Here is a 24373-nt window from a genome sequence, read left to right on the forward strand (position 1 = left end):
GGAGGGGACTATGATCAAAGGATTAACATTTCAACCTCAGTGACACAGAAAAAAGCAAAATAAACTAAAAAGCTAAGGTATTAAAAGGTTAGGTTGTTTGATATGTATTTTCATTGACTTTGGGTGGGGGGGTAAAGACAGAGTTTAGAGACTTTTATTTCCAGATCCAGGGACTCAAGCCACATTTCAGCCTGTTAGGCTAAGCAACGTAGGATGAACCAGATACCGTCTCATCCATGAGCTGTTCGCCCATCATCAACCAGAGTCCAAGAACTCCAGGGCAACCAGACACCGCTGTCAATTCTCATCAAAGAATGGATAATCTGGATGATTAACAAATCTAGAAGGTAAAGGAAGAGACTTAGTCAAGTATGTTTCCGGCCTGGGTAAAGAGAGGTTTCTTTTAAACTGGCTTAAGTATGAAAATTAATGGAACCTTCTTTTGGGATAGGTACAAAGGCACCCAGTTTTACAATAACCATGTCCCACTGCCTGACACTGTAAGGAATACAATGTAGAGAATATACTTACATGCTCATGATCACAGGTACAAAAACAAACCGAAATGTCGCCTTTTTGCAGGTATTGTACTAGTCTACAACCTAAGGAGATAAGCTCTTTGCGTTGCTATTTTAAACTCCCAAGAGGGCAGAAATGAATTCTGGCTCTTTTAAAACCATGACAACCTAGTTTAATCCATCAAGTTAACAAATATTTCAAGGCAATGACGAGGAGGGTGACAAGACTGTCACTGTGATTCAGTTTCTTTCAAGCACTCAGAAGTAATTCATCTACGTCTTGGTGAGAAATTACTTTTTAGATGTGGGGTGGATACAGTGGTTATGATATAAGATACTTCATCAGGGGTTTTCATTTTAGCAAGGGAGGTAGACCCCCCTCTTTCTATATATATATATAGTAATAATTTTGAGATAAGAAGTGCTAAATCACTAAACAATTAACTACTAATTAAAATGACCAGTGTTAATTGCCAGGGAATACTGCCCATGTCTCCACTCTCTGCCCCCCTTCCCTCTCTATCATTTGATGGTATTATTCATTCAACAAGCTTTTATTAATGACTGGGGGAGACGGTAGATATTTAAATCTTGCCCTAGGAATCTAACACTTCGAAGGAGGTCAATGGGAAATCAACAACATAAATCAATAAACGGCATGGGATGCTAATTAGGAATGTATGCCAAAGGAAAAACGAAGTTGAGTAGAGACAAAGGCATTGCTGGGCAGAGTTGCATTCCTAGGTAAAGTGACAGAGAAAGCACCATGGAGGTGACCCCTGAGGGAGGACGTGAAGAAGGTGAAGGAGTGGGCATCCAGCCATGGGGAGGAAGAGCATTCTAGGCAGAGAGAACAGTCAGTGCAAAGGCCCTGGGATGGGCCTGGTGTCTGTGCAGAACAGCCAGGCCTTGAGGCTCCACTGGTGTCAGCAGGGCGAGAGCAGAAGGACATGGAGGCAGACAGCGAGGCCCCTGCAGGTGTCGTAAGGAACTTGGCTTTCACTCTGAGTGAGAAGGCAGGCTACCAGATGTCAAGAAGAAGAGTGCCTGTCCACTCTGGCCTCCAGGTGTGGATAGGAAGTGCCGGCTCTGGGAGACGGAGCAGACGGCAGCCGGCTACCTGAGCAGGAAGACTTTGGGCTGTGTGTGTGGGGGGGTGTGCAGCAGGGGGTGTCTGCACATCCCATAGGAGCTCAATTGTAGACATGGCGGGTTTGAGGTTCATATTCCACACCCAAGTGCTGCTGAGTAAACAGATACACAAATCCTCATAGGTCTGAGCTGGATCTAATTTGGGGAGTGTGTATTTATTTAGATGGCGTTTAAAGCATGAAACTGGATGAAATTGCTGATGAGGTCAATGCAGATAGGAAAGAGAAGAGGTCCAAGGACTGAGTCTCTCCAAAGTTAAGAGGTCAAGTGGATGGAGAGGAGCCTGCAAAGAACATGAGAAGGACCAGCTAGGGAGACCAAGGGAACACAGACAGGATCTGGGGAAGGAAAGCCAGGAGCACGTTTCTAGGAGGGGAGAGCAATCCACCAGCTAAGACAAGATGAATAAGGAGAGGAGGTCATGGTGGACCATGATGAAAGAGTTTTGGTGAAGTGGAGAGCAGGTGCCTGATTTGTGTAGGTTCAGAAGAGGATGAGAAGGGAAAGCCTGGAGGCAGCAAGTATAGGCTTCTTCCAGATGTTTCCCTGTGAAAGGAGAAATGGTGAGTGACTCCAGAGTGAAGTTGGCTCAAGAGATTTTTGGTTTTGCTTTTAAAGATGGGAGCATGTTTGAATGCGTCTTGGAATCATCCCAAGGGAAGGGAAAACATGGTGGTGGAGGCAGACTATGGGATTTCCCCAGGTTTCCTAAAGGCCACTGAATAAAGCAGAGAGAAGGACAGAAGTCAAATGTATCTGCAGGGAACACCAGCCCTTGGAATGCAAGTGGGGCGGGGGCAGAGGATGGGAGAGAACAGGGAACATGGGGTCGGAAGGTTGGAAGAAAAAATGTTTCCCAGCCACTTCCTAAAAGATGAGGCCCCCCTCTGTGGATTGTGACCAATGGAGTCCCGTCACCATCCTGCTGCCCAGTGTCTACAGCTCACCAAGCTACTTACTCATCTGGAAAATAGCGAATGTTTTTGTTTAGGCCGTCCAGACTTTCCATGTCCTCTGGTGTCAACTGGAAATCGAAAACCTGTCAGAAACATGAGAAGACGGATTCCTTTTCCCTGCATCTATGACTGCCCCCGTCCCTCTGGAGACACACACATTTATCTAGAGATGGATGCAGGTTTTGTGAGAGGATGGTCATGAACCTGGGGTTCATTCCCCTGCAGGAGTGTGGCAGTGTGTCCACTGAACCCACAGGCCCCTCGGGGGTGCTGGGCAGGTGTGGGGTGGCTGGAGCAAAGGAATCCTAGACAGGGTCAAGCCCAAATCACATCTCATCTAACTCCTTTATTTCACAGCTCAAGAAATCAAGGCCATACTGTGGGGTTAAAAAAAAAAAAAAAAAGGATCGGGACCCAAACCTGACCTTCTGGAGTCCTTTCCCAACACCAGCTTCCCTCCCTGTAGCAGCTGGAGGAGAGAGCAGTTACGTACAACCCTGTGACACATGCAGGACACACAGAGCTAAGCTTTGTCCAAGCAGAGCTCAGGCGCCCCACAGATAACCCAGACCACAGGGAAGTGAGGTGCCTCCATCAGTCCCTGGATGCCCATGCCCTATCACATACCTGGTAGTTCTCCCAAATTCTCTTCTCGTTGAAGCTCTTGACCAAGGCCACCAGGCCCCGCTGCAGCTGGAAACGCAGGGCCACCTGGGCGGGGGTGCGCCCATGCTTTGCGGCGATGGCATTGAGCACCGGATCCTTCAGGAGAACGGGGCAGTTCTTGTTCACCCTGGAAGGGAGGCAGAGGATCTGTGTGCCTGGGCTGTGTGGCCCCTTGCTCTAGGGGTGCTTCCGCCTCTGAAATCTGCCTCATTACCCTCTGGCTGTCTCCACCCCTGTTTCCGCTTCTTTTGGTAAATCCAGACAAGGACCAAAGAAAGGAAGACAGAAAAGGACTCTAGGTATTCTTTCTTTTTTTTTTTTTAAACATTTCTGAGAAATGTAGTAGAAGATTGGATAAGTCAAGAAGATAAAAATGTCCAAAATAGGACCCAATAACCTCCCTGATTTTTTAAGAATTATTTTAGAAGAATTTCAAAAATGCTTTCAATGAATGACCTGTTTTATCAAGGGCTAAAAGGTGCATTCTTACATTGCTCTTCAAGAGATAAACTGAGACTTACAGAAGTTGTTAGTTGCCTCCTCTCACTCAACTATACTCAACTATCAACTGCCAGAATCGTGGTATGGGCTCCCTTTGTCACTCTTGAAGGCCAGAGCTTTTGAATTGTGTGAACATTCTCATCAGTGATTTTATTGCCTAATAAAATATTTTACTGGCAATATTTTATTGCCTAATAGTGTTATTGAGTCATGACAATGTAGGCTGGTTAAAGGGTTTCCAGAATGGATTACTCCTGCTGTCTACTGTCAACCTTCTCCCGAGAGCTGAGCAATAACTCCAGCAGCTACGGTGTCTGTGGTTAGAATAAGTGCACAGAGGTCATTACCACTCCTTCCTAAAATCAGTCCCTAAGGCAGCGTATGCAGTCAGGATGATGTCCTTGGACTTGCAGAACTCCAGGAGTTTCCTCTGGTTGAGGTAAGGGTGACACTCCACCTGCAGAACGCCAGGCACAAAGGTTGAACCACAGAACCACAGCCACCAGCCAGGTGAGGAACAGACAGGGCTGCACCACGTGGTGGCAAGTGCATTTTGTGCACACGATCATCACCCACGGTGGTACCAGTGGAGCAGCCTGAGGCTGACCCCTGATTACTGCCCAGAGACAGCACAGCATTGCTGAGAAACGTGCTCCGTGCTCAGGAGAAAAGCTTAGGGTGAGTGGTCGCCTGATAGGCTCAGTCTCTCCGACTGGAGAGCACAAGGTAGGCTTGGGTCTCCCTCACGCACTGCTCGTGTCTACAGAGGAGCAGCTCTGCCTTTCCTAGTTATCCTCAGCCTCACACTGACCTCTTCTCTTCACAGCCGCCACACCTGGAAACCAGTCACTCATCCTCCACATCTGAGCCATCTTCATTAGGTCAGTTTGGCTCCACAAGCCAGAGTGCTTTCCTCTTTCCCACCACACCGTACTGCAAGGTCTCTGTGTGATCCTAGGAGCCTCCAAATGCCGGCCCTGCTCTGCATCCCTGCACCTGTTCCCTTCCCCAGGCTCAGTCTTGTCCTGGGTGTAGAGGGATTTGGAACTTCTGACCCCTTTGCCATCACATGGAAAGAAATGGCTAGTTGTTATTCATCAGAAACTGTTACTAGTGTCATGACCCGCACACACTGCTAGTAGAGAGGTTTCTGTGCCGTAAATGGTGATCAGTGGTGCTGTCACCTGACTTTCCATCTGACTTTCTGTCTTCCTTCCATGCACCTGGAGAGCAGGAAATCCAGAACCTTTACCCAGAATGCTAACCACCTTTTCTCTGCTTTCTAGTCCAGATCTAGGTGGGCGAAGACTATTTCCCCAGGCATGAGACAGGTGGGCTGGGAACCAGCTCAGCTCAGCTGGGGAGTTTTGGGCTGGCCTTGGCTAGATTCCCTTCCATCAGATCATCAGATCAACTAGGCTCGAGTTAAACCCCAGGAGGTTAGGCTGCAGGGTAGTAGTTTTCACTATGGGGTGGGCATGAACAGAAACAGAATGTTCTGGCCATTTTTCAAGCTGGCCACTTCCCCTTCCCCCTGATAGAAGCATGAGTGTTCACTGGGAAATCCTGGTAGGGCTTCTGGAGGTACAAGCCATGAAAGTCTGGGGACCGTCCCATAGATGAGCCCTCTGGAGTCTTCAGCTCTGGGACTCATCCACTCTGAGCCTCCAGCAAGTCAGCAGCTCTGTTTGCTGCTTTCCTGCCCCACAGGGACCCTCACAGTGGCTATGTTCCTGGGAAGCCGCAATTCTCTGCATCTGTCTGTCTGCCTCTCCAATTTTCGGAGCCACAGCTTGCCCTGTGACCTCAATCCTCTGATGGATTGAGAAAGAGTAGCTGGTTCTCCATTGGTCCAGCTTTTTCATTATTGTACGGATGCAAAGGACAACCCCGTCGCTTCTTACAAGCCCGATCCCAGACCAGAGGTGTGCCAGAAGCACTTTCTACTGCACACCTTTCTCATTGCTTTTCCCCTGATTCTGGTGGTCAGATCAGAAGAAGCAAAGATCCGGAATGAGATGGCTTGCTGGGCCACATTAACTCTCTCGGTCACGGCCGCACGTGTTTGCGGCTCGGTCAGCACCACGCACAGGGAGGAAGGGGGATGGATTGTACGCAGGTCCACAGGCCAAACCAGGACCCGGGTCCACCTGACCTCACCCACCGTCCACGACGGTCTGTTCGCCTCACAGGTCACAAGGAACTACACTCTGCCCAGCTCTTCGGGCCCGTGTAGATTCCCCACTAACCAATGGCCTCCACTTGGCCATGTTCTGTTGGCCCCATAGAGCTCAGGGTCACTGCAGAGGTCACGACCACTCAGCTTCTTAGTTTGTCACCACTACTCAGGTCAAAACCGGTTTCTTTACTTTCTCCAAACTCATGATACCCAGAGTGGAGCTAAACCTCTTAAGCAACACAGAACACAACTTTTTAGAACTCCCATTTGTATTTTTCATCTAAAAATAAGCCTCCCAAGTATTGAATACATAAACTGCCTCTCCCTCTCTGTCAGCCAGCCTGTGAGAGGTTTTAAAGGAGATGATGTAAACGGGGTGAGTGTGGGCCCTGCCGAGTGCAGACGGCCAGCCGCTCACCTCCCTGCTCATCTATCTGACTTCTTACCTTATTTTCTGAGACAAGCAAGTCGTTTGTGTGGCTTATTAAAGCAGGTTTATCTTGACAAGGGGATTTCTTAAATTTTTTTTTTTACTTGTAAATGTGTTTTTGTGTTAAAATACACATAACATAAATTTACCATTTAAAAAAAAAACAAGTTTACCATTTTGGCCATTTCTAAGTGACGGTTCAATGGCGTTCACGTATTCACGTTGTGGTGGGCTGATTTTGTACCATCAGGTCTCAGTGGTTATCTCATGACACAGAGCTCAAAAGAATTCCCCCATTTTCCTTTACACGGGAGTGCTCCAAATTTGTTGACCAGAGATGAGAAAGCTCAGCGGTGGGTTAGCTTTAATTTTCTAGGGCCAACCACCATAACACCTAGTCCATTACATTCCAACCTGACCCTTGGATGTTTTTTTATGAAACAATGTGGCCTTGGGACCTCTCTCAAAAACTTGCAATGCGTTCTGTTCTCTGCAGGAGAGGGGGAGGCTGCTGGGGACCTTGCTGAAAGGAGGGAAGAGGAAGCTGAGGAGGGAGAAGAGGTTGGGGGCAGATGGGTCCGGCTCACCTGGTTACAAACTGGCTTGTACTTGAGCCCTGGCTTGTTCAGGATCCTCTCCAGATGCCTGCGGTTGAAGTTGGACACGCCGATGGACTTGGTCAGCCCTAAATCCTTACACTTCTCCATGGCCTGAGGAGGAAGGGGTGTGAGGAATGACCTGTGTAACCGGCTGGGGAAGCATGATAAACGGGGGTGGGCTCGGCGTGGGGGCTGGGGCTGGGAGAGAGCCTGAGACAGAGCAGGAAAGACAAAGCCTCCAAAGGTGCCAGTGTCAATAAAGGGGAAAGAATTAACCACGTGGGAGAATGACAAAGAAAATAATAGGAGAAAAAAAATGAGTCAGAAGATAGAGTAAGTAAAGAAGGCAAGGCGTTCAGGACGGAGCCAAAGGGGCCAGGGTGATTTTTAGCTGACACCTAGAAACCCAGAAAACCCTGAGTGATGGCAAAACGGGCCCCAGGAGAACAGGAGGTGTGGCCCGGGAAGCACAGGAAGCAGGAAGGAGGCCATACCTGTCCCCCAGACCACTGGCTCCCTCTTTTCCCTTTGACCTCATTTCCTATTAAGGTTACCGAAGTCACTCTGGTTCAGTCACAGGCCCCCTTGCTGTTCTTGAACACGACAGGTTCTCTCTCTCCTTAAAAACTGGGCCTTGGGGGGGCACCTGGGTGGCTCAGTGGGTTAAAGCCTCTGCCTTAGGCTCAGGTCATGATCCCAGGGTCCTGGGATCGAGCCCCACATCGGGCTCTCTGCTCAGCCGGGAGCCTGCTTCCCTCTCTCTCTCTGCCTGCCTCTCTGCCTACTTGTGATCTCTCTCTCTCTCTGTCAAATAAATAAAATCTTAAAAAAAGAAAAAAAGAAAAAAAAAACTGGGCCTTGAGAGCTTTGGAGTGGCTCAGTTGAGCGTCTGCCTTTGGCTCAGGTCATGACCCCGAGGTCCTGGTATTGAGTCTGGCATCAGGCTCCCTGCTCAGCAGAGTCTGCTTCTCTCTCTCCCTCTGTGATCCCTCTCTCTCTCTCTTGCTCTCACTCTTTCTCAGGTAAAAACAACAGCACAGGACTTGGCCTTCCTTATACCTGCATCACCCTCCCTCCAGGCACCCACATGATCAGTTCCCTCACTTCATGCAGATCTTTGCCCACTGTCAGCTGGCCCAGGAGGGCCTACCCTGCCCATCTGCATCCCGTAGCTGCCCTGGCGTTCTCGGTCCCCTTAGCCAGCTCTCCCTTCCCATTCCTCCCCCGTGCCAAGCACCTTCCTATCCATGCGGCCAGAGATCTTGATTTGCTCCCTGAAGCAGCCCGAGAACTTAAAAATACTCAGCACTGAGTACACCATAGACACTCAAGAAGTACTTGCTGAGGTATTGAATGGGGCAGATGTGAAGCCAAGGCAGAGGGACATCCAGGGACTTGTCCAAGGCTACATGGGAGCAGAATTGGACAAAACATACATCTCCCGAGTTCCTTGTCCACCCTCTGTCTCCCAGCACGCAGGGACATAGGTAGCATCTTTGGGGCTGTACTCACCTCCCATGTGGCACAGAGATCTACTGTGTCAAAAATGACTTCTCCATCTTTGTCCTTTGGGATAAATTCCTCCCCAGGCTGGGACACAGAAAAGAATGAGAGGTTGTATAAAGCTATCTTTGGCCTCATCCAAGCCATCTAGAGCCTACAGACCTTGAAGCTCATGCAACAATCTATTGTTCTTGAAAGAAATGGAAAGATTAGGGTAAAGGGAAAGAAAGTACCTGGAGGAAGTATCCTTCCTAGAAAGTATGTTTTTAACTGCTAAGAGTTTAATAAATATTGTTTGTGTCAAGAGCAACTTGAGACACCCAAGACCCCATCCTTGAGAGAAGTGAGGGTGGTGCCAGTTGGGAGCTCTTTGGCCCCCAACCCTGTGGGACAGGAGGCTCCCACCCCTGCTTTCCACCTGGAGGAGCCTTACAAGAGCATGACTCATCCGCATCTCCAGGCCTGAGTTCCAGACTCACTAAATCTCTTGTATGCCAACTGGTCTCCATACTGGGACATTCTCCAGACAAGAAAGGACAGAGGCTGAGATTCAGGAACATGGGATCTTGAAAATACAGGCAATGCAGTCACAAGATTGAAGCAAAGCCATGGAAACCAGTGAACTCTCTTCACTCTGGGGCTGGAAGGGAATATTATAGCAGAAAAGAAGGGGAATCTCAAAAGTATTATGCATCTTTCCTCCTCATCTTTATTAACTATATCCTCTGTTGTATTCAGCTACTAGTTGTTACATTGATCATCAATGTAAAATAACTTTTGCTAACCTTCAAAGCTACTGGGAAATGAATGAGATAAAGATTCACATAGCTCAACCCAAGCTTCCTCAGCGATGTGTCCAGGCTGGTTCGAACCAATTCTGGGCGGAAGAAGGTTCCCCACACCTGCAGCAGTGGAAGAGAAGTGGTATGAGATGGGTTTTTTTAAGAGTCTTTAGGAGAAATTAATAAAGTACAAAATTCACTATTTGCGATGCAGACATGATACTATATAAAGACTCCACCAAAAAAAAAAAACTATTAGACCTGATAAATTCAGAATTCAGTAAAGTGGCAGGAGACAAAATTAATATATAGAAATCTGTTGCATTTCTATACAATAAGGATGCAGTAGAAAAAGAAGTTAAGAAAAATAATCCCATTGACAATTGCACAAAAAAAGAATAAAATTTTTAGGAATAAATTTAATCCAGAAGATAAAAGACCTGGTTTCTGAAAATTATAAGACCTTGATGAAAGAAATTAAAGATGACACAAAGAAATGTAAAGACATACCATGCTTGCAGATTGGGGGAATTAATATTGTTAAAATGTCCATACTACCCAAAGCAGTGTACAGATCCAGTGCAATCCTGCTCAAAATACCAACAGCATTTTTCACAGAACTAGAACAAACAATCCTAAAATGTGTCCATACTTATGGACATGTCTCCCGAGGCATGGAAAACAAAAGCAAAAGCAAACCACTGAGACTACACCAAAGTAAAAAGCTACTGCACAGCAAAGGAAACAATCAAAAAAACAAAAAAAGCAACCTACAGAATGGGAAAAGATATTTGCAAATGACATAGCTAATAAGTGGTTAATATCAAAAATACATAAAGAACTTATACAACTCAACACCAAAAGAACAAATAATCTGATTAAAAATGGCAGAAGACCCGCATGGACATTTTTCCAAAGAAGGCATGCAGATGGCCAACAGGCACATGAAAAGATGCTCAACACCATCAAACATCAGGGAAACCCAAATCAAAACCACAATGAGATACCACCTTGCGTCTGTCAGAACAGTTAAAATCAACACCACGAGAAACAATAGGTGTTGGCGAGGACTCGGAGAAAGGGGACCCTCCTGCACTGTTGGTGGGAGTGCAAACTGGCACAGCTGCTGTGGATAGCAGTACGGAGGGAGCTTCCTCAAAAAACTAAAACTAGAAATGCCATATGATCCACTACTCTAATTCCATTTTGGGATATTTACCCAAAGATAATGAAAACACGAATTCAAAAAAGATACATGCATCCCTATGTTTATTGCAACATTGTTTACAACAACCAAGATATAGAAACAATTCAAATGTCCCTTGATAGATGAAAGGACTAAAAAAATGGGATATATAGGTATATATGTGAAATGGAATATTGTCCATAAAAAGTGAAATCTTGCTATTTGTGACAACATGGATGGACCTAGAGGATATTATGCTAAGTGAAATACCTCAGACAGAAAAAGAAAAATGCTATATGATTTCACATATATGTGAAATCTGAAAGCAAAATGAATGAACAAATGAACGGATACAGATTCATAAATACAGAGGAGAAAATGGTAGTTGGTTGCTGCCAGAAGGGAGGGGAGGCAGGGAACGGGTGACACAGGTGAAGGGGGACCAAGGAGTACGGACTTCCAGTCATGCAGTAAGTAGATCATGAAGAATGGAGAGTATATACAGTCAATAATGTTGCAACAGTGCTGTATGGTAACGGACGGGGGCTACACTTATCGTGGTGAGTGTTGTGTAACGGAGACTTGTCAAAACACTCTCTTGTATGCCTAGAGCTAATAAATACTGTATTTCAACTCTACTTCCATAACAAAAATGCTCTATCTTTTAACTCCATGTCAATAAAAAAAATTGTTTTATTTTAATATGGCTTAGTTGGGGCGCCTGGGTGGCTCAGCGGGTTAAGCCGCTGCCTTCGGCTCAGGTCATGATCTCGGAGTCCTGGGATCGAGTCCCGCATCGGGCTCTCTGCTCAGCGGGGAGCCTGCTTCCTCCTGTCTCTCTGCCTGCCTCTCTGCCTGCTTGTGATCTCTCTGTCAAATAAATAAATAAAATCTTTAAAAAAAAAAAATAATATGGCTTAGTTGATTGACTCATCTGGGGCTTTCTGCCTCATTCTAGCCTGAGTGGAACCAAATAAAACTATTTGATTCAGCTTTAAAAAAAAAAAAAAGAAGAACCTTTAGGAGGAATTAATCAAATAGCAAATAAACAACAACCACAGATCCACATGCCGTCATTGGGAAGTGACAAATCATCCCGCCAAGCTTCTACATTCTGTATCCTTGTAGCTTCTGTTTCATACGGAATGAAGACAATGAGGTAGAAATGGACAAGTATGGCCCTACACAGAGGGTGTCAAACTCTAGAACATAAAGAAATTACTTGGTCTGCCTGTACAGAATGCATCCCTGGGTCCTACCTCAAACACAATAAATCGCAGTACCTGGAGACTGAGCTGGGGAGTTGCATTTTAAACAAGAACCTCAAGAAGTTGTGATTCAGAAAATTGCACCTTGACTGTATTAAATGATCCAGGGTTCCAGAGATAATTGGACCCTATAGGGATTTGGGGGGAGGAGGGCACTTTAGTCAGCTTATTTTAGGAAGTAATAGCATAAGGAAAATCAACCAAATTTGCTAAAGCCAAGGAAACAAAAGGATCCAATGGAAAGGAGACAAGCAGATGAGAGAAAGATGGTGATACCATGTCTAACACGGTCATAAAGGAAGCTTCATCTTCTGGAGTGAAAAGGGAGAGATATCTGTCCACAGACCTGCCTAGGATTCACTTGTGTGGACTTCAACCCTCTCTTCATGGACTACTTCACCTCACATTTAATATTTGGTTCCAGGGCACCTGGGTGGCTCAGTTGTTAATCACCTGCCTTCAGTTCAGGTCATGATCCCAGAGTCCCAGGATCGAGTCTCACATTGGGCTCCCTGCTCAGTGGGGAATCTGCTTCTCCCTCTGACCCTCACCCCAATTGTTCTTTCTCTCTCTCTCAAATAAAATAAAATCTTTAAAAAAATTATTTCTAGCAGTAATCAGCTCAATGAACACTACTAGAATAATGCCTCTTGGATTCCCTTTCCAGCCTGAATTAAGCATGTAAGTTCTATTTGTTTCAGATATGATATCCATGGATATGAGGAATAGCAGGAGAAAATGGCTCAAAAGTTTAAATATGTGTGTGTGTGTGTGTGTGTGTGTGTGTGTGTGTGTGTGTGTGTATGGACATCTGGGTGGCTCACTTGCTTAAGCGTCTGTTTTTTTTTTTCTTTTTCTTTTCTTATCTTATTATGTTATGTTAGTCACCATACAGTACATCATTAGTTTTTGATGTAGTGTTCCAAGAGTCACTGTTCATGTCCAAGTCTTGATTTTGGCTCAGGTTAAGATCTCAGGTCATGAGATTGAGGCCTGAGCAGGCTCTGTGCTCAGCAGGGAGTCTGCTTGAGAGTGTCTCTCTCTCTCTCTGCCCCTCCCCCTGCTGACGTGCACGTACACACTCTCACTCTCTAAAATAAACAAATTTTTGTTAAAAAGTTAACAACAGGGGCACCTGGGTGGCTCAGTGGGTTAAAGCCTCTGCCTTCGGCTCAGGTCATGATCTCAGGGTCCTGCTGAGCAGGGAGCCTGCTTCCCCCTCTCTCTCTCTGCCTGCCTCTCTGCCTACTTGTGATCTCTCTCTGTCAAATAAATAAATAAAATCTTTAAAAAAAAAAGTTAACAACATACATAAGTACTTTTACAAACATTAATTTCATCCTTGTGGCAGTTCTCTTTTCCAACTTCATAGAAAAGAGACCTTCCACGTCATTATTCACAGATACCGAGGGAACTATACACAGAACCTTCGTAGTGTAGAATATGTCCTCTCTCTTCACGGTGCCATCAGCAATCTTCTTCCAGATGGCCCTCCCAATCTCCTCCTCGTTTTGATACAAATAAGCCGAGTCGATATGGCGGTAGCCTACATCAATTGCTGTCTTGACGGCCTCTTCTACCTTACTCTTCGGGACCTAGAAGACCACAAAGACAAGGACCTACTGGGTTCCGGAATGGCTGGTTCCACAAGCAGAGGTATTCCGCAGAACCTATTGTTTTGCTAAGGGCTGAGAGCTAGAGGTGACAGAGGTAAATATTTAGAACCTTAGCGGTAAATGTTTAACAACTGATTCTCTGAAGAGAAGAAGTCCTGATTTATGGCATTTGCTAGTTTCTGTGGTGTAAATCCTACCACCACGGCTAACTTCAGGCTACGAACATTAGGAAAAGGTGCTCACCATCGGATCTCATGAGCCCATGAGCTGGCCCAACTTGTCACTGGTTTTAATCACCCTACCTCTGGATTTACATGATCTGTGGGTTTAGCCAATCTATAGAATTATAGTTCAAGTTATTTCAGTCTGTAAGAGATTGTTACACTGATGGCAATTCAGGAGTCTAAGACGCAAATTATCTCTCAATGCAATGAAAGTGCAACTGTACATAGAATAAAATAATGATTTACCTATGGCGACTTGGAAAAACACTTCAAACAACCTTTGAGGAAGGATAGAGATGTAAAAGAAAGGAATATTCTTTCATGCAAAAATAACTCATCATTAAGTGTGTTGTGTTATGGCGGTCTGTAGGTGATACTTTCTCCTATAACCAGGAAACGACTTGGTTATTGTTCTTAGCTGCCTACTGTTCTGCTGGACTGCCAGGATGGGCTTTTCAAGTTATCTGTAATTTCCCCTCTCTCTGGTCCTCCTCTCCCTCACTTCAAAGGTCTCCCGGGGGTATTTTTTCATTCGTAACTCCCGATGACACAGACTTAAGAGCCCAGTCCGAGGAAAGGCAACGCTCTGTGCTAGCATTCTTGCTGGGTCCTCAGTATGACGTCCCATGTGACTCTCGTGCTGGAGAATGAATCCTACAACTTTCTTCTAAATAATTATAACCTCCTCCGCCAAGAGCCACTGACAAGGCGCTCTTATAAATTTGCAATGTTCAAACGAAAGACATGCATGGCGTTCAGTGTTCCAAGCAGAGAGAGAATTTCCAAGGGCCTCTTGGCTCTCCCCATGGCACAATCTTAACAACCTGGCCTCTAAGAGACTATTTCCAATCCAGACCACCAACACGCTCTCTAACATGAATCTTGTCTCTCTCCAGGTCCTTCAGCAGCTGCGATTTCTCTAGATATTCTATGACCGCTGGTGGACAGAGAGCTCTTGGACCCCGGGCATTACAGAGAAACTTCATGACAAGCAAGCTTGCTGTTAAGTCCCTGCCTCCTGGGTCTCATCGATTCCAACAGACTGTGAATGGCTACACAGGACAGCAAGTGAGAGGAACAGAAACAACCTTGCCCACTCCTGGACTGCTGACAGATGACACACTTCCATGTCCCTTGATCCTTGGACAAGTAGCATCAGAGTGACTGGGTAGCTTGTTAGAAATGTGGATTTTTGAGCTCTATCCCAGATCTACTCATTCAGAACCTTTGTGGGTGCAGCCCCCAATCTGCATTTTTCACAAGATCCTCGGGTGTTTTATGCCTATTAAAATTTTAAAAGCACTGACTTAACGCACTAAATAACTTAACCTGGAAAGAAGCAGCTTACTAATAGAGAAAATGAGGCCCTGGTGCATTTCCTGAATTATGATTCTGGTAAGGACCCTTGTCGGCTACTCTCCATGTCCAATGTCATTTGACTACCTTACTAGGAGCAGAAGTGCCAAGTCCCAGCATAGGCATGAGGTGTCCGTCATTCAGCCTTACAGAGCAAACTTTCATTGGATTCATCTCTTTGCACTCTTCTGGTTTTTTATTAAAAGAAATCTGCCAAGGGGAGAAATAATAAAATTGCTACTTTTTAAACAGCTTTAATGAGATATAAGTCACATACCATAAAACCATCCCTTTAAATTACCCAAGTCAGCAGTTTTTAGTCCATTCACAGAGTTGTGACCAATATACCATTTTAGAACATGTTCCTACACCTTCTAAGACCCAATACTCATAGAAACTCATAGAAACAACTCCCCATTCCTCTCTCCCTTCAACCCCTGGAGACCTCTTTCTGTCTCTTTGGATCTGCCTATTCTGGAAGTTTTATGTAAATGCATTCATACCCTCTGTGGCATTTTGTGACTACTTGCATTCACTTAGCATAATGTTTTCAAGGCCAATCCACGTCATAACGTGTAACGTACTTCATGCTTTCTAATGGCTAACTAACATCCCTTAGTACAGATGTACCGCATGCTTTTTATCCAATCATCAGTTGACAAACATTTGGGGTTTTTTTCTGCTTTTTGCCTAGTGGGAATAATGCTTGAGTAAACAAACATCCATGCACATGTTTTTGTGTGGACATACATTTCCAGTTCTCTTGGGTCTATACATAAGCCTGGAACCACTGAGTCATACAGCAAACCCAGGTTTAATGTTCTGAGAATCTGCCAAGTGTTTTCCAAAATGGCTGTACCGTTGACACTCCACTTCTTGAGAATTCCAATTTCTCCACATCTTCTCCAGTACTCGTTGCCCACTGTTTTGTGTTAATAGCCATCCTGACAGTATGAAGTGATGCTGTGGTTTTGATCTGCATTTCCCTGATGATGTGCGATGTGGAGCATCTTTTCATGTAACCCTTAGCTATTTGCTTATCTTCTTCGGAGAAATGTCTACTAGAGACCTTGCCCGTTTTTTAATTGGTTATTAGTTTCCTTTACTAACAGGTTGTAGGAGTTCCTTATATATTTTGGAAATGAACTTCTTATCAAATATATGGTTAGCAAATTCCAAATACTTCCATTCCAAAGAATGCCTTTTCTCTCTGTTGATGGTTTCCTTTGCTGGTTTTTTTATTTTTTTTTATTTGATGTAGTCCCACGTGTTTATTTTTGTCTCATTGCTTGTACTTCTGGTGTCTTATTTACAAAATCCTGATCAATATCATTAAGATTTCCTCCTATGTTTTCCTCCATAGTCTTAAAGTTCTAGGTCTTACTTTTAAATCTTTCAACCATTTTGAGTTGAATTTGACGACCCCAATCCATTTGTATTATTCTAACATGGACTTAGAATTAATCTCTGATCAATTTTGTTCTTAAGCTATTTAATGAAGCTCTAACCCTGGGCCTACCTCCATTTCTAAGTTTGAATTGATGAATTAAAAGAATAGTTGAGGGGCACCTGGGTGGCTCAGTTGGTTAAGCGTCTGCCTTCAGCTCAGATCATGATCCCAAGGGCCTGGGATGGAGCCCTGTGTAGGGCGCTCTACTCAGCAGGGAGTCTGCTTCTCTCTTCCTCTGCCCCTCTCCTGGCTGTGCTCTCTCTTTCAAATAAATAAAATCTTTAAAACTAAATAAATAAATAAGCAGTTGAAACCCAGGCATTATCTGCTTCATGATATGTTAACAAGACAAAATGTACAGGCCGCCTAAACAGTAGTTTTGAAAAAAAAAAATAATAAGAATGATGTTTATTCAGATTTTATGATGCTATGGAAAATTATTAAATACATATATTTTGAAGCCTTATCTGATGTTTCCAAGCCAGTTTCTCAAAAGGCTGTGCCACGTCGGTGTTTACACAGTGATCAACAGAGCATGAAAATTCCTAGCTCCTTGACCCTATGGCAGTATTGTGATACCTCAGCGAAAAATTTCTAAACAGACTCTTGGACTATCACCCTCCTTTTCTAGCATGTACTATCCACAGTACAAGAGGCTGACTAACGCTGTCAGGTTAATTTCTGGATTCTGACTCTGTTAATCTTCTCCTCTCTTCTCCTGCCTAAATCGGGTACATTAAAGCATTTCCTTCCTCTCTCCTCTCAAAAAGGCACTGGACTCCCAGGAAGTCTATTCCGCCTTCCACCTTGCTTACACATCAGAGACGGGCATGACACGTTTGCTAACTACACACACCGTGGCCATCTGTGCAATCCATCCCAATATGAAATCAACACGCTGCACATCTGAAACACGCAGCGGTATACGCCAATGATACCTCAATAAAAATTACGTTTCTGTGGGGCAAGAAAGAAAATGCACATTAAAAATGAAATACCACTTTCATGAGCCTGTTTAAATTGTGTATTCCCTAAAAAGATCAGCTACAGAGATGGTGACGTGAACGTAGTGAATGAAGAGTTCACTGCAGAAACAATGCATACACGGGGTATGAAACTCCGAATGTTGACGATTACTGTGACAGTTATTATTTCATTGTGATTTTGGTCTCTGTTCTTGAGTACCCAATTTTTAAGATCCCTAAATGCTAATGTATTGTTTTTGAAGAAACAGATTAAAATTTATTTTAAAAGTCCCTGGGTTTGTAGATTTTATTGCGTCATTGGTCACAACGGACTTGCCAGCAGGTACCCAGACTGACCGGATTTGGAATCCCCAAACGCTCTCTCAGACTGTCCCCTTCTGGCCTCCTCTGCTCAGACCTCTCCTGTCATTACCCTCCGACTTCTTGCCTTGGCCCCAATACCTAGAACGGCTCCATCTCTGCTTGCTGAGTTTAGAAATTCTTCCAAGACCTTTGATCTCACCCAAAGCCAGCTCAGCAACTGGCACCTTCCCCTTGGGTTGTATAGTTCATACCAGGGATTGTTCAATTATGAAATGCTTGTGGGTATTTTCTGGACTTTGATACGGACTGTTGCCTTGATTCAGGACCTGAAATTCCTATGGGTACTGATTCTCAAAGCTCTCAAACCTCAGTTTCTATTTGCCTGATTTCTCCCTATTATTTAAATTTCCTTTAGCCAACTGCTTTAATAAAGTAACTGTCAACATAGTATAAGATATTAGTGGTCGACAATACCTCACCCTGTAAGAAACGTTCAGTTGGAAACATGACGAGCTCATACTTCTAAAATTCTATTTAAGATACTGTTTCTGGTCCTGTCTCTCCTAAGGGAGGCAAACAGGATCCAGGAGCGTCTCCACCTACCCCCAATTCTCATGTGTGATACCAGTGACCAGAGTTTACTCGCTAGCTCTGTTTCCTCTGAAAGTAAATCTGCCTTCTGAGAGAGTAGATATTTGTATCTTGCATCCTGAAAATTCAGCACAGAACTGAAACCAGAACCGAGGCAATCGAGAATCGGAAATCGAGGCTTACCATGCCAGCAACAACGTTGATAAAACAAGGTATCCAAGGAAGGAAGCCTGTCAGACCACCTGTGACACTTTGAAAATGAAAATAACATTAACATCGTTATTTAGAAGAAACTGGTTCTATGAAAAGCCATGAGTTTGCAATTAGAGTGAAAAAGAGGAAATTAGTATAAAGGTTAGGAAAAGGCGGTTGAAATATTAAAGTAGGACGAACACAGATAAAATATGTTGAATTTGTCACTGGTTTTACTAAGTGAGGGAAGGCAAATGGACATGACTGTTTTTTCCATGGCAGGTGATAGAACAGAGCTCTGATCTTTTCCATCTGTGCAAGCAGGACATGGAGGCAAGCCCAGCAGCTCTGAAAGGGCGCCAAGTGGGAAAGATGGTGGCAGGCGTGTGGGCAGAAGTGTGCCAAGCACAGGAACAATGGATCCACCAGTGGCTGTACAAGTGGCACGTCCGTGCTCTGGTGCTCAAGAACAGAAAGAGCTTCAAAGTGAGGAAGAGAGGCGATGACCTCCCATGGATGTCATAACACTGGTAAATGGAACCCCTAAAAGGCAGGTCCATTCATGATACACCAGGTTGCAAAAATACTAAAACCTGTAAGGAAGGACAAAAAGCGCAGGCACTTTTCCAAGTGTGTAGAAAATAAGGAGGTTACCGTAAAAAAAGAGGTCATTTTGGTGATCAGTGGCTTGGATTTGAATCAATTGGGGAGAGACAACCGTATCAGGGCCCTAACCAAAGATAAATTTATCATCCAAATCCCACCATTTAGGCTAATTTTTTGGTTCCAAAACGTTTTACTTCTGAATACTAAAAGTTGGAAGTCACATAATTTTCAAGTATCTTGAAATATCATCCATCTTTTGGATTTTCCAGCCATTAAAAAACATGTCTAAGTCATTTTCAGCTTGTTGGCAATACACACACAGGCAGTGAGCCCTGCCACTTTGTGGGTCTCTGCTCCATAGCATTAGTGACATTTCTAATATCTACAATTATCTTTCTATCGATGAGGTCTTAATTGTGATAAGACCTGCATAGCAATGATGATCATTTTGACGGTCCAGTGCGATTAAATAGATTCACAACATTTTGCAACCATCAGCACTAACTCTATGCAAGACATCTTTGTCATCCCCAACAGAACTCTGCACCTGTCCAAAAATTTCCTCCTGGCTAGTTCACTACCGAAGTGTAGAAACACAACTGATCTTATCCTCACAGTAATTGGCATCAAACACTGTATAGCATTTCCCACCGCTTTTCTTTCCTTTCCTTATATCCCTTATATTCACTATAACACACCTGCTAATTTCAAATACTGAAGAGCTCTGATGGCCAAGGACCAAAGGAAAGCTGGTTTCATGTGAACTTCAAAGCAGTGGTTCTCAAAGCGGAGTCACAAAACCCACGGAGGCCCCTGCAGTCCCTTTCTGAGGCACAATAAAAAGACTATCTTCATGATACCAAGGTGCTCTTTTCCTTTTTTATCCTCATTATCTCATATGTCTACAGTGGAGTTTTCCAGAGCTTTACGTGGTGTGGGTTGTTGTACCAGATGGAATGCAAAAGAGGATTGGATATTCCAGCTGTCTTCTGTTCGGTCACTCATTCAACTTTCAAAAAATATCATACAATATCACTCTTGATCCCTAGTGGGCTTTTGCTTGGGAAAATATTTTTATTTTTCATAAAATGTCCTCTTCATGTTTCTGTGTCATAGGCTTGTGATTTTTTAAAGGAAGCAACACATAAATATTTAACCTTTCCTCAGCTTGATTTCCAATATAGTACGCTACAAATGCCAAACTCACAGAAGCAGAGAGTGGGTTCATGCTTGCCAGGCTGGCGCTATGTGGGGGAGAATGGGCGAGGGTGGTAAGGGGGCACAAACTTTCTTATGTCAAATGAAAACGTTCTGGAGATCCAAACAGTGTGGTGACTCTAGTTAAGCATGCCGTTTTGTACCCTTGAAAATTGCCAAGATAGATAATGTTAAAAGTTCTCACCACCCCTCCCCAAAAGAAACTGTGCAAAGTGGTAGATGTAGTAATTAACCTTGCCACAGCAATCATTTGCAACACATATGCAAATCAAATAATGACACAGCCTTAAATTTACACAAGGTTACCTATCAGTTACATCAATAAACTAGAAATGTATACAGAAGTTAAATTATCTTAGAAGATGCAGTGTGAATTTTCCAAGAACAGCAGCTATAAGATGCTACAATCATTTTACTGAAATCTAATTTTTTTTAAAAAAGGTGTCTTACTGTGAAAATAGACATACTTTAGAATTCATTACTAGAGTACAATTGTCCTAAAGGATGCAAATATAATGCAAAAGGAAAGAATATACTAGAATACACTAGAGACTTCTGTCATTGACTAGGTACAAGACAAATACACAAACCTTACACAAAAGCACCAAAAAATGGAAATGAGCAAAATATTGCCCCCATTCCAATCATAACAACTTCAAAATACTTAGGAACAAATCTAACAAGAGTAATGGAGCTTCTACGGAAGAAAAAAATAAAGCATCTTTGAAAGCATAGAATAATTTCTGAACAAGTGAAAATGTATGCTATGAGAAATTTTTGGACAGTTTATTAAAATTTAAATTCTCATAAAATGATGTATATACCCAAACAATTATGATTCAAATTCCTCAAGAATTCTAACTTTTAAAATCATATACAAATTTTTCTGGTATATATATTAAAAAAATTAAGGCCAGAGAGAAAATTCACAGAAATTATCAGTGATGGACATCTGCTTGACCGGATCTCAGAACTTATTACTAAGCCAAGATTCCCTAAATAATCATATTGGTGCTCATCCATCAAAAAGAATGAAATCTTGGCATTTGCAAATATGTGGACAGAACTAGAGGGTATTATGCTACGAAATAAGTCAATCAGAGAAAGACAATTATCATATGATCTCACTCATATGCGGAATCTAGGAAACAAAACAGATGAACATAGAGGACGGGAAGGAAAAATAAAAGAAGATGAAATCGGAGAGGGAGACAAACCATGAGAGACTCTTAACTCTAGGAAACCAACTGAGGGTTGCTGGAGGGGAAAGGAGGTGGGGGATGGGTAACTGGGGGATGGGTGCGAAGGGGGGCACGTGATGTGATAAGCACTGGGTATTGTATAAGACTGATGACTCACTGACCTATACCTCTGAAATACAGTATGTGTTAATAATACAGTATAAGTTAATTGAATTGATTTTAAAGAAATAAAAATAAAATTAAATAATAATTGTATTGGTATAAGGTTACACAAAAATTCTTGTGGAACAGAGTAAAAAATTTAGAATTAAATTTTATTTATATGAGAATTTAAGATATGATTAATGAGGGGGGTATAATCCAGAGGAGGGTAATGAATTATTCAGCACAGGATACTGGAAAAAAGTGCCTATCCACCTAAAAGAAAATAGGACTGGATTCCCTTCTTATACTATATATGTAAATAATTCTAGATACACAAATGATATAAAATAGAAAAAGGGAGAAGAAAAATACTTACAAGAAACTGCAAGGCACGGTCTTGTGTACAAGATGACTTTGTTAAGGAGACCAGAAAACCAAATGCTATGAAAAAAGAAATAAACATTGTTGAACATACAAACGTCAAAACTTTGCACAGCAAAGTTCACCTTCATCAGAGTTAATAGGCAAACAATAAATCTGGAAAATATTTATCAACTGGATGAAAGGGAGCTTATCTATATAACCTCAAAGAGCTCTTAGAAATTGGCCAGAGGGGCACCTGGGTGGCTCAGCGGGTTAAAGCCTCTGCCTTCGGCTAGGGTCATGGTCCCAGGGTCCTGGAATTGAGCCCCTCATCGGGCTCTCTGCTCAGCAGGGAGCCTGCTTCCACCTCTCTCTCTCTCTGCCTGCCTCTCCTCTCTGCCTACTTGTGATCTCTGCCTGTCAAATAAATAAATAAAATCTTTAAAAAAAAAAAAAGAAAGAAAGAAATTGGCCAGAAAAAGACAAATAGTTTCCAAACATGTTGAAGAGGACAGATGGCACAGAAACGCGAGCCAAACATCCCCAGAGATAAAGAACATTCTGATTCACCAGCCGTTAGGGAAAAGCTCCACTGAGTCATGACAGATGTCAGCTTGAAGCCATCCGAGGAGCAGAAATGAAAGCGCCTCGTGCTGTCCATCCTGGGTGGGAGCGAGGAGAAGAGCGCGATCTCGTCTGCTTCGAAAAGGTACTGACAACTGCATTTGCAAAGGAGCCCAGCAGCAACGACTGAAACTGAAAGCCAAGAGAGGGAGAGAGAGAAGGAAAGTTTACAGGTCATTTCATACAGCGGCAAAGGGGTGCACAGCCTGCCACTCGGGGCACTCGGGGGGAGCCCTGGGGTTGCAACCATATGATGGGCAGAGCCATGGACACCAAGAGCTTATATTGTGGCTTTCCAGAAAGGATCAGGCAAGGTGAGCAGGCTTGGGACTGGCTGGCTCCACTAAACATTATACGGTGTTCACTGTGACCAGCTTGGAGCTATTTGGTGCCTTGACACAATTCTGGATGGGCCAAGGTCTACCAAGAAACACCAAGTTCCCATTTTGTGGGTGTTAAAATGTCAGCTTACCAAAATTTAAAGTCTGTTTGGGGTGCCCGGTGGGTTCAGTCGGTGGAACGTGCGACTCTTGATCTCAGGGCCATGAGTTCGAGCCGCACATTGGGCATAGAGACTACTTTTAAGAAAATAATGATAAAGTAGAATAAAGTACGTTTACATAGTTGGCCCCATTATACTGTAGCATCCCATGGCCATTAGGTGCACTCGGGGAATGGGGTGGAGATCACCAGGGAGATTTCGGTAGTCGAGTGACAGAAGACACTTGGAGGGTATAGGGTGAGATCTGGTCACCATGTATCCATAGCAGGGAAGAAAATCACAGCACGGGTCTCTTCCTAGGATGGTAATTACGAGCCCTTGACGCACATCCCAGAGCTGGGCAGCCCCCTGGGCGAGTATGAAAATAAATCCATGACACACTGGGAAATGTTCAGGGCCTAGAGTGACACAGAAGGAAGGGAAAGTACGTGAAACTTGCTTTAGGGACAGTAAGTCCCTCACAGGGTGACTCTGCCCACATCATTCCTGCACATGTAACAGGAGGTTCTGACAATTTTCCAGACACTTCCATGGTCAGCCTGGGTGAAGCCAAGAACTACATCATTTCAGCAAGTGAGCCTTATCCTTGATTTAAGAGGCCAATGGCTGATGGTTGTCTCCATCATTCGAGTGATTAAAGCCTTAGACATTTGCCCTTTGGGCTCTGCAAGTTTTGGCTGCCATGCCCTCCTCTTTGGAACAGGCAACACCACTTCCTGAGGAATCTACCTTCACTGGGTGAACCATCCTTCCTCCCTGGATGAGTCCTGCACCTGGCATTGGCAGAAGGATGCTGGCCAGATGCGGGTGGAGATCCCGGAGTGATGAGGGAACCAGGGAATGGCAGTGGATCCATGAGAAAGGGGGTCACAATACGGCGGCATGGAGGGTGAGGGGAGGCATGAGTTCCACAGAACAGCCCAGTAGGCTGGCTTCCGCAGTGATTATGGGAGAGGGTGACGTTAAGGGAAGTCCATGATAGAGTCAGGAATGGAGGAGGACAGTAGGTGGGAGACCACAGACACAGACTGTGTCCAGCAGGGACAGTCCTCTGGGGGGCATGGGAGCAATCAATGGGAGCCTGGACGGGACAGAGAGCTCCATGGGAGGAGAGCAGGTGGGCCTCAACAGGGGCTGTCCACACCCACGTAAGTGCCATCCCCCGTCACGACATCGGTGGGCTAATGAGTGCAGGGCAGGGTCGGTAAAGTCTGCTGGGACAATTGGTGGTACCTGCTGGTATCGTTGGGCTCGAG

The 24373-nt window shown here is 44.2% G+C and overlaps 1 protein-coding gene across 3 annotated transcripts; it reads right to left on the reverse strand.

Annotated features, from left to right (window-relative positions):
* LOC125107753 (prostaglandin F synthase 1-like) lies at positions 1-22929 on the reverse strand. 3 transcript variants are annotated; one of them, XM_047743123.1, is made up of 11 exons: positions 22801-22929; positions 22005-22069; positions 15024-15146; positions 13168-13335; positions 9290-9406; positions 8514-8591; positions 6990-7112; positions 4141-4250; positions 3254-3419; positions 2630-2709; positions 1-340 (listed from the first exon to the last, which is right to left on the reverse strand). In XM_047743123.1, the coding sequence occupies exons 1-11, from the start codon at positions 22880-22882 to the stop codon at positions 298-300; spliced, it is 1155 nt and encodes a 384-aa protein (XP_047599079.1). In that variant the 5' UTR covers positions 22883-22929; the 3' UTR covers positions 1-297. The 3 variants fall into 3 exon arrangements, with proteins under 3 accessions (XP_047599079.1, XP_047599078.1, XP_047599077.1); XM_047743122.1 differs by lacking the exon at positions 22801-22929 and adding an exon at positions 22562-22745; XM_047743121.1 differs by lacking the exons at positions 22005-22069; positions 22801-22929 and adding an exon at positions 18450-18516.
* Between the last annotated feature and the right edge of the window lie 1444 nt (positions 22930-24373).

The sequence above is a fragment of the Lutra lutra genome, chromosome 8 (genome assembly GCF_902655055.1).
Source record: "Lutra lutra chromosome 8, mLutLut1.2, whole genome shotgun sequence".
Classification (NCBI taxonomy): Eukaryota; Metazoa; Chordata; class Mammalia; order Carnivora; family Mustelidae; genus Lutra; species Lutra lutra.